The 9,897-nt window shown below is 38.3% G+C and overlaps 1 protein-coding gene across 1 annotated transcript in view; it reads left to right on the top strand.

Annotated features, from left to right (window-relative positions):
• LOC122356184 (ubiquitin carboxyl-terminal hydrolase MINDY-1-like) overlaps positions 1-9,897 on the top strand; it is an 18,780-nt gene extending 8,883 nt beyond the window's left edge. The window contains exons 8-11 of the mRNA XM_043254682.1: positions 855-997; positions 1,864-2,037; positions 4,673-4,864; positions 5,804-9,897. Of these exons, the coding sequence (XP_043110617.1) occupies positions 855-997; positions 1,864-2,037; positions 4,673-4,864; positions 5,804-5,968 (674 nt within the window). The 3' untranslated portion in view covers positions 5,969-9,897. The remainder of the gene's footprint in view (positions 1-854; positions 998-1,863; positions 2,038-4,672; positions 4,865-5,803) is intronic.

Below are 9,897 nucleotides of genomic sequence, written 5' to 3'. Positions count from 1 at the left end.
GGTATTTTTCTCATTTTCTTTCTTATATTTATGAAGACTGCTTCTTACAGAAGGCAAGTACTGGCCATATGTAACATTATTGTAGTGTTTCGAGTTCTCTCTCTGCCAGGCTTCTATACATCTAGATGTATTAATCCATGTCCTGAATAGTGTTTTCCCCATTGCATCATGCAAATAAACAACTATCAGAGCCATTTAAACACCCTCCTCCTTTTCACAGTTTTTTAGCTGTCTGAAACGTTCTNCGCCATCTTTTTTTTTTTTTTTTGCTCTTTCTGTAAGCGTCTATCAGAATGCACCTTATCCTTCTCTGTTTCTGTTTGTACCAGCGGATGTGAGCCTGTATGTCAGACTGTGCGATTTTTTTTTTTTTTGTGTGTGTGTTTCAGACAGTGCGTGTTTAAAGGATTAGTTCACTCAAACATTTTTTCTTCGTTTGTTAACTCACGTTTTTCCAAACCTGTATGACTTGCGTCATCCTGTCTGGAAAAAAGTGAACTGGGGCTGAGACTTTAACGTTAAAAAAAAAAAGACACCATAAAAGTATCCTAAAATTAGTCCATGTGACTCACACCAAGTCTTCTGAAGTCATATTAGAGCTTTGTGTGAAAGAGACTGAATTTCAAGTCATTGATAATTGCCACTTCCAGTGGACCGTCATCGTGAATGAATGATTCAGAGCAGTTTTGTGAGCAAAATCAACAAATCCATTGAAAAGATTAAACTCCAAGGATTGACTTGTTTACAAATCTGACGTTGTAATGCTCCAAGGAGAGTTAGGATGCATGTCAAGGTGTTAAATTCAAATATTTGTGGCCGTATTGTATTGTGTATTTGCTTTCTTTCTTTCCCAGGTTTTGTGGCAGAGCAGTTTCTGAACAGCACGGCGACTCAGCTGACATACCACGGCCTGTGTGAACTCACTTCTACCGTACAAGAGGGAGAACTGTGTGTCTTCTTTAGAAACAATCACTTCAGCACCATGACCAAATTTAAGGTGTGTTGACATTTAAATGTATTGGATGACGAAAGACGGCTATGTGCTGCTGTGAATAAGCTTTCCAATAAGCAAAGTAAATTTGGTCCATTTGTCTGTAGAGTAAAGCTGCGTGTTGGTGCCCCCCAGTGGCCAAAAACAGAACTTTAACATGCTACTGAGAAGACTATAGATGTGGGTTATCTAGATTGTGGTATTTCTAATTAGCATGATTTTGCATATTGAAAAAGTCAAAGTCTAACAGAAACATATGCAAATAATCTAATATACAGTAAAATGTTGGTTCTTTTTTATTACAGAATACTTGTTCGTTGAGTTATGTTAGGCTACTGCGGTTATTCATCCCATATAACACCACCACAAATTACAGCATCAGAAAATACAACGGAATGTTTCAGAAATCTATTAAAAATGTTAAAACCTGCAAAATTACTCTATATGTGTTTCTATTTTTTATTTTCAATCTCCAAACTTGCAAACTTTAAACATAAACAAATGTATAGCTTATTTTTATCTTAATAGTTTACGAATATGATTTTTAATCTTGATAGTAATTTTCATCCCTCCTTCAGGGCTAAACTTTGGCAAATGAGTGAGAATACTTTTGAATGTTGATTCTCTTTGCAACCCTCAACTGTCTTATTATCAGGGAGGCTGTGAAGCCTCAGTCTGTTATCTGGAGGAAGTGGAGCTGTTGTGTAACAGCAGGACACACTTCACCCGCAGATAAAACTCTTCCATGATCCTCATGTACACACTTCAGAACACGACACCGCCACTGCTCGGTCTGGGAGTGTTGAAAGATTGATGGACGAGAGCTTGGGGTTGCTACATGTTTTTGTAAACGCTCTCTCTGTGTTCCTTAGGCCCAGCTGTACCTGCTGGTAACGGATCAGGGCTTTCTCACTGAGGAGAAGGTGGTTTGGGAAAGTTTGCATAATGTCGACGGAGATGGAAACTTCTGTGACTCTGAGTTCCATCTGAGGCCGCCCTCTGACCCGGAAACTGTCTACCGTGGTCAGCAAGACCAGATCGATCAGGTCAGGACAGTGCTCAGTGTCATGCGGTCATGAACACCGAAGATCATAGATGTTTTTCAGTCTGACTTCTGTAAAAGAACATTTGCATGGCTCATCTATGATTAAAGTTGTGACTAATTTAATTTATATGNCTGACCCGGAAACTGTCTACCGTGGTCAGCAAGACCAGATCGATCAGGTCAGGACAGTGCTCATTGTCATGCGGTCATGAACACCGAAGATCATAGTTGTTTTTCAGTCTGACTTCTGTAAAAGAACATTTGCATGGCTCATCTATGATTAAAGTTGTGACTAATTTAATTTATATACACTACCATTCGAAAGTTTGAGATCAGTAAAGTTTTTTAAAAGACATTATTTAACTCCTATTCAGCAAGAACACATTGCAATGTTTAAAAGTGACAGTAAAGACTTACATTGTAACAACAGATTTCTTAATGCATATCAAAGAATCTTAAAAAGAAATCGTCATGTTTTCCACAATACTTAAGCAGCACAATTTTTTTTTTAAAATGATCAAGAAAAAGTTTTTTGAGCACTCAGCTTTTGAATAAAACACATTTTAAATTTGAATTTAAGCATTTCGCAATATTGCTGTTCGCTGTATTTCTTATTAGATTCTTGTATTTTTCATCAAATAAATGCAGAATTGGTCCCCCAAAAAAATTGTACTGACCTCAAATTTTGAAATGATGGCGTAGACAGCACTACGAATATTCACTGCAGCTAAACATGGTTTACAAATAAATGATGTATTTGCGATCTGTATTTCTCAGTTACCTTTTTGAAGAAAAGCGTAGTCCAGCCTTGCACATAAAACTTTTAAAAATGACAATTGAAATTTCCGAAGCCTTCAATTGTTCCTATGCTTACGTATAACACGAACATGTTCAATCATTTAAGTTCCTGATGTTTTAACCGTTTCACAGTAATCACTCAACCCCATCTTTAAGTAATATACCCTGTTTACGTCTTTAAGAAATGTACTCTGTGCAACAAATCCTTTCACAGAGTCACAGTAAGCCTCAGGTAGCGCCGAGCTCTGGAGGCTGATATTACAGTGATCTGTGAATGTTGACATCGAGTTGCGTTGCAGCCAGTCTCTGTGAAAGTGCAGTTTATCTACATTGTGCTTTGTAGCTCACTGCTGTCCTGTAGCACTAATTCTGCTCCAGTGCCTGCTGGAAAATCTCCTCAATTATTGATGTTAAAAGCTCCCAACCCTTCTTCTAGCTCTGTGTAAGCCTCCCCCTGTGCCTTTGGGATGCCTAAATGCCTGATGACCGTACAAAAGTCGCTCACGTGACGCAGATCCTTTGTGTGTCTGTCTCTCTTCTGCTCTTGTATTGGGTGTTTAATAAAGAAGTGTCTGTATGAGTGAAAGGTTGGGAGATCACTGTACTCTACATTTCAGTCTTTGAAACAGTCATGTAGTGCTTGTGTTGTGGGGTCATAAGCAAACTAAATGGTCAATTCATGGGTGAACTGTTAAGATATGCGTGATTTACTGTGATTATTTTTTTATATTATGTAAGCTCTTACCGTTGTAAGGGTATAATGCATTACAGAAAGAAATGGTTCACCCACAAAGGAATAATTATATCTTCCACTTACTTACAGACATATTCTAAAGCTGAATGATTTATATTTTATGGAACTTAAAAGGAGTTGTTTAGATAGTTTAAGCTGCGCTTTCTCATTTAACATGGTAGGGAAGTCAGCTAGTTGGATAATACTTAAGTGCCCCTATTAATGGATTTTTGAAAATAACATTTCCTGCCGTTTATAACGGTTAAATGAAAACATCCTGCAAAGTTTTAAATTCGAAAGTGCAACATGTATAAAGTTATTGCTTCTCAAAAGAAAAGGTAGACTTCGAATCATTGAAGACGGTTGTTTTTAAAACGAGTCCCAAGCCGTTTTATGTTGATGTCAAAATGAAACGTTAGCATAATAGCTGAATAGGCTCATTTGCCAACTCCCCTAGAGTTAAAGAGTTTAGTTTTAGCATTTTCACATCCATTCAGCATTTTAGCATAGCTTAGCATAGATCATTGATTCTGATTAGACCATTAGTGTCTCGCTCAAAAATGACCACAGAGTTTTGGTATTTCTACTATTGTAAACTTGACACTTCTGTAGTTATATTGTGCTCAACTGAAAATGAAACGTTATGATTTTCTAGGCCAATTCTAGGAACTATACTCTCATTCCGGGGTAATAATGAAGGAACCTTTCTGCCGTACCATGGGTAAAGCAGGCGCAATGATATCACACAGCGCCTGAAAATGCTGACATAAATGGGAAAAAACATTGTAGGTGTTTCATCATTTTTTTTTAGGGAGATGCTAATGGTCTAATCTGATTCAATGATCTATGCTAAGCTAAAAAACTCACTTTTTAACTCAAGGTGAGAAAATGTGCCTATTTTCAAAAAAAGTGTGTTGTTCCTTTAAATAGATTTAAAGGTGGCTGTGAAGTATTGCATATTATGTATTTTTTCAGGCTTCTAAAGGTAACATAAGAGTAGTGTATATACTGTATTATTATAGTCTTCTACCTTAACTATACCTTAAAATTTTAATGTGGAAACTGAGTAGTTGTTGACCATTTTAAATGTCCCCTTTGTATGTGTGACTACCTGATGGCACTGTCCCTACAGCAGGAACAGCAGGCTTCAGACCTGGGTTGGGAACAGATCCCAGAAGGCATCAGTGATCTAGAGCTTGCCAAGAAGCTGCAGGAGGAGGAGGACCGCAGAGCGTCACAGTACTATCAGGAGCAGGAGCAGGCACAGGCAGCGGCAGCAGCGGCTGCACAGGCACAGGTCAGTTAATTAGCTACAAACACATCACATTTTCCTCAAATGCCAGCATTTTTTTTCAAAATATCAGCATATTTTACACTTTGATGAGTCTGACATAACATCACATAAATGTGATAATGCTCCAGATTTGATGGGGGCTGCAGAAAGCCATTAGGTGTTTAAGAGGACAAATGAGATCTAGCAAACAATTAACGCGTAAAAATGAAGGGCAGGGACATTGTTCTATAGATGGATTGTTGATTGGATAGAGGCGGATGTAATTGCAAGAAATGAGGCAGGGTTACTTAAAGGAGCGAATAAGTAAATTTTAGACACACAGTTTGTGCTTGCCGTTTACTAATCTTTTAAAACTGGCAAACCTCCAGTAAAAAGATAAATTCTGTCATGGAAGTTATGCATAGACTAGTTAAACTATTTAATATTCGTTTTACAATAATTTTATACCTGTGCTTTGTGGAGAAAAAAAATGGATGGATAATTCAACTGTGGGTGCCATCTTCGGCCGAGATACAGAAATTAATTTGCTGCGCAACTCTCTGAGAGCATTTTGGGTATTCTCCAGCCTTTGAGTTGTACACTCGTTTTTGTGGTGCATTATGGGATTGAATGAATGCACTCGAGAATGTTCACTGTTGTTTCGGACACCACTACAAATGGCTGTCCCCTAAAATAGTAGTGCTGTTTAAGGGTATAGGGGGCAATTCCAGATACAGCCTAAATGATTGAAAAAGTTTGGCATACATCGGCAGACAGAATTTGTTGTTTCAACTGAATATAATGACATTTTGATTGAAAAGGGATTTTGTTTAAAGAAACATAAGCATGGGAGAATCGGTCGCAATAAGATTAATAACGAGCATTTAGATAAAAAATTTATTTCATTTCATGCAAAATTAGAAAAAGTATAAATAAGAGGTTAATTTGTTCCCCTCCTGTCAGGGACAACAACCAGCAGCGGGTGCTGACCAGGTGGATAGAGCGGCAGCTTCTGGAGCCTCAGCGGGGGGAGCCACGGCTTCTCCAAGCCCAGGCAAACAGCCCTCAACGGGGGAACGCAAACCCAAGAAAGAAGCCAAGGACAAAGACAAATGCATCTTGTTGTAACAGCAGTGGAATCTGTGTGGAGTACGAAACGGGCAGCAGTTTAATTCCAGTGGCTCTGCAATGCATCTCCCAGCGTGAGGTGGAGAAAGAATAGGCGACAGAGATGAAGTGTGACAGACGGAGAGGACTTGCCATTCTCAAGCCACTTGTGCCTGACTTTAACCCTCAGAGTTCTGAAGATGCAGACAAGAAGAGAGGGGTGTCACTACAAGGACTATCACTACATCTTTCGTAGAGCTGGCCAAATGTTCTCAGCAGGAAATCCACTGCAGTGCACTATATTTGTGTGGGGTCACCAGGGAGGGTGTTTTTTTGTAGTAAAACAAGGTAATGTACACATAGCACTAGGCAAAAAAGTACCCCCTCCCTCCAAAAACAACAACAACAAAAAAAAAAACAAATGAGAAAAAAAATGGCACCACTCTTTTTCATTATACAAAGCGTTTTCTTTTTTGTGTTGATTTCCGTTATTGCTGTTGTTTATAAGCTCTTTTATACCAGTTTACCCGTATATATGCATATGTAGATTTGTTGTATCGGTCAGTTTATGTTGTTTGACTGAAGGTTATCTGAGATCTTTTCATGAAAGGCCGTTCACATGAGCAGGTAGCAAGCCAACAGGTCGCTTGGCAAAGGTTATGTCTCAGGACATGATGTAGACCACCTTAGTTCTTTGCCTGGCAGTTTGATGCCAAATCTTTCATTGATGATCCTTTTTAGAGAGTGAGATCTTGATAAAACAAATGCATTGAAAAAGGGTTTCCTTATTAGGCAGTTGAAAATCCAGTTATATAGATGTGTATACAAAAACATTATTATTTCCAGTAGGACAATAACTGTTAATATCTGTGAGCGACTGACACTACCATTTAATGTAAATATTTTTTAAATTTCGAAATCAGTAGGTTATATAAAAATACATGGCCAAGTTTTTGCTTCGCCCCACCCCTTTTACATTTCAGCCAAATGTCTGGTTCATATTTGCCTTATAAGATGAAGCATATGATTAGGATCATTGTCCATGAATTTGGCTTTGATCAATTAACTACAGTGTTATTGCCCCAAAAACCAAATGGTCGTTGTAAAGAAATCGCTTGCTTTCCTCCCGATATCGGTTTTACGAAGGGGCGACGTCGAAACTGAAATATGGAGAGCAGGTTGGCTGATTTCTGACCGAGATAACAAGAGGAAGTTTAACACTTTTGTGTTAATCGTCCAAGTGGACACCGGGGCGATAGTCTGCAAATGGCTGAACGCCGGCCGAAGCGAACCGATATATCGGTCTATCGCTAGGCCTAGCTATAAACTTCGCACTCCTTCATGTACATTGTACATATTCATTTACACTATATGGATGTAATGTAGGAAAGGATTACTCAAGCCCATTCTGTTCCAGTGCTGCCTCCTGAGAGACAAGGTCTTTTCTATCCAAACATTCCAGCTATATGCCTTGAACTGAGCATTGTACTGAGCGTTACACTCAGAGAAGCGCCAACGTTGGGCTATTTTACCTGTTGTTCTGCTCTCGCAATGCAAGAATGAACAACTCCTGCATTGTAGAAAAGCCTCGTGATGGTGTAGTCAGTCGAACAGACAGTTCGATTGCTGTTGGTTAAATAGGAGCACAGTAGCTGCTGTTTATGCTAGTCGTGGGCTGGAGCTGTTCATTTGACGTTTGGTCCCCCAGTGGCCAATACTCTCTGTATATAAAAAGCCTTACAATATTTACAGTATCTTTTATACCTACAAAAGTAGGTGAGAGACGAGACTGAGACAATCTGTAGACCTTACCATAGACAGAAAACCGCACAGGCCTTCACAGAAGGAACATATCCATGAGTGTCTTGCAAACAGTTTGACGTGTGCTATCCCACTTGGTAATGGATATAAACTATGTCAAATGTGAAAGACAGGGTTTCATTTGAAATAGCACCCTTTGTTAAGGCACGTTCACACCAGAACTGTTGAAAAATTGCGACACTACCACAAAGTTTCATTGAATGGGGGAATAGAGAGGTTACATGTTCCAAATACAATATTTTAAGCGCTTAAATCAGTTCAGTTCATTGTGGCCCAAGCTCATTTACTCGTAATTCGATGAAATGACTGGATTTCTTTGACGTTTTAGATAATGTTCATCCTTAGAATAGATCCAGTTAAGTTCTAATGTTATCTGTGGAAGCAATCTTCTTTGCCTCCAAAATTTAACACAGGAAAAAAACTGATTAAGCCTACTATAAATATGGTCAATGTAACAACATTACACGTTAATATTTACTTCAAACTTACAGTTTCTTCAAAACTTCAAATATACAGTTGCTGCTACTGTCTGTCCAACCTAAACCATCAGAGCAGGTTCTTAACAGCAGTTTATTTGAAACCGTTGCAAGCTACATGAACAATGTGATCTTTGAGATAAAAGGATGTCGCAAATCTTTTTCAGCGGTTCTGGTACACTCCAAGAACGATAACTATAGAGACCTTAGGCAGGGTAGGCAGAGCTCATGTCATTACGAAGTAGCCTACAGTGGATTGTACTGTTGTTCAACAGCACAAAAGTTCAGCTGACAAAATGTCTTTACACGAAGGAAAAAGTTTAAAATCTGTTCAGAAAGTTGTTAGTTGTGAAAATTACACAATGTAGTACCTTTGTACAGTGTGTCATTGTAAAAATTGTAAATCTACCATGCACAGCCTCGTTTTTATCGTCGATACAGATTTTAACAATACAGATTGTGTCAAAGCTCTGAACAGCATCAAATAGGAGAATTGGGTTATAGTAATGTGTAATGACAAGATTTAACGCTTAGTTTTTATTCAAATGCAGAGACGGTCTGCGTAATCATATCGACGATCGCTAGAAATTAAGTGTCCCCAAGAGGCGAAAACAGGGAAGAAACCAAAACTCCATCCGTGAGAGAATGGAGGAAAAGAAAAAAAAACGGCTCAGTTGGGGGCCAGTACTCTGGCCAGATGAACCAACAATTAATTTCCAGTTAAATTTTAAATGCAGCTATAACAATGTTTTTTAGAATCACGCTGTGGTAAAGAATAAAATGCTTGCAATTTTGTTTTTAAATTTTAAGCATTCTTAAGCTAAAAAACATTCTGAAATTCCATTTTTTTCTCTGGAATAATCAGTTGTCATAGAATTTGGAAAGCTTTTTAAAACTTTATAGTTATCGTCCTTGATATGAACAGCCCTATAAACTTTATAAATGCAACTATAATTTCAACTCCAAATAGTGCTTCTAAGAGATTATTATTTAATGTAATGATTATTTAAGTTGGTACCTGAGATTAATGGGTTGACATACTAATGTTCAGCCAGAAAGTGCACAACAGTCTGTTGCTGTGTATTTGTCATGTTTTCATCATCCCCTAGAAGGTACACTATAACATCTAGGGTTATACATTCACCATGGTTTTACACTACTCAAACTATACATTTACATTCATTAATATCAGTGAGCTTCTTTCACCTCTGCAACCGGTGTCATGGTAGAAAGCACAAGCTATTCACTATAGAGTTGGGAGAGAAATGTCTTAAAGGGTCTGTACTGGGGTTGGCGCGGTGAAATGGGATGATAATGAGTAAAGCATCCGTTTTCATCAAGCTTGGGAAAACAAAAGGTTTCATTCTGAGACTTAGGTTCTGATTCAAACACTTCCTCAACTGTTACACTTGCAGGTCAGGTTAAATATGGACATTCCAAGGTGCTTTTGATCAGTGGCATGTCTGGTAAAGGAGTTATTAAGGACAATGTGCAACAGACTTCTCCAGCACACAGAATTATACCCACTGTGCATTAGTTTGTCATTTGTATTGATTGCCAATAACTATTCTTCTGTAATGTGCTTCAGCTTCAACCATTTGCTTCGAAACTGATCTTGTTAATTGCATATGTATAAATTGTCACAAGAACATA

The sequence above is a fragment of the Puntigrus tetrazona genome, chromosome 13, assembly GCF_018831695.1.
Source record: "Puntigrus tetrazona isolate hp1 chromosome 13, ASM1883169v1, whole genome shotgun sequence".
Classification (NCBI taxonomy): Eukaryota; Metazoa; Chordata; class Actinopteri; order Cypriniformes; family Cyprinidae; genus Puntigrus; species Puntigrus tetrazona.
This window is presented reverse-complemented; position numbering and strand designations above follow the sequence as displayed.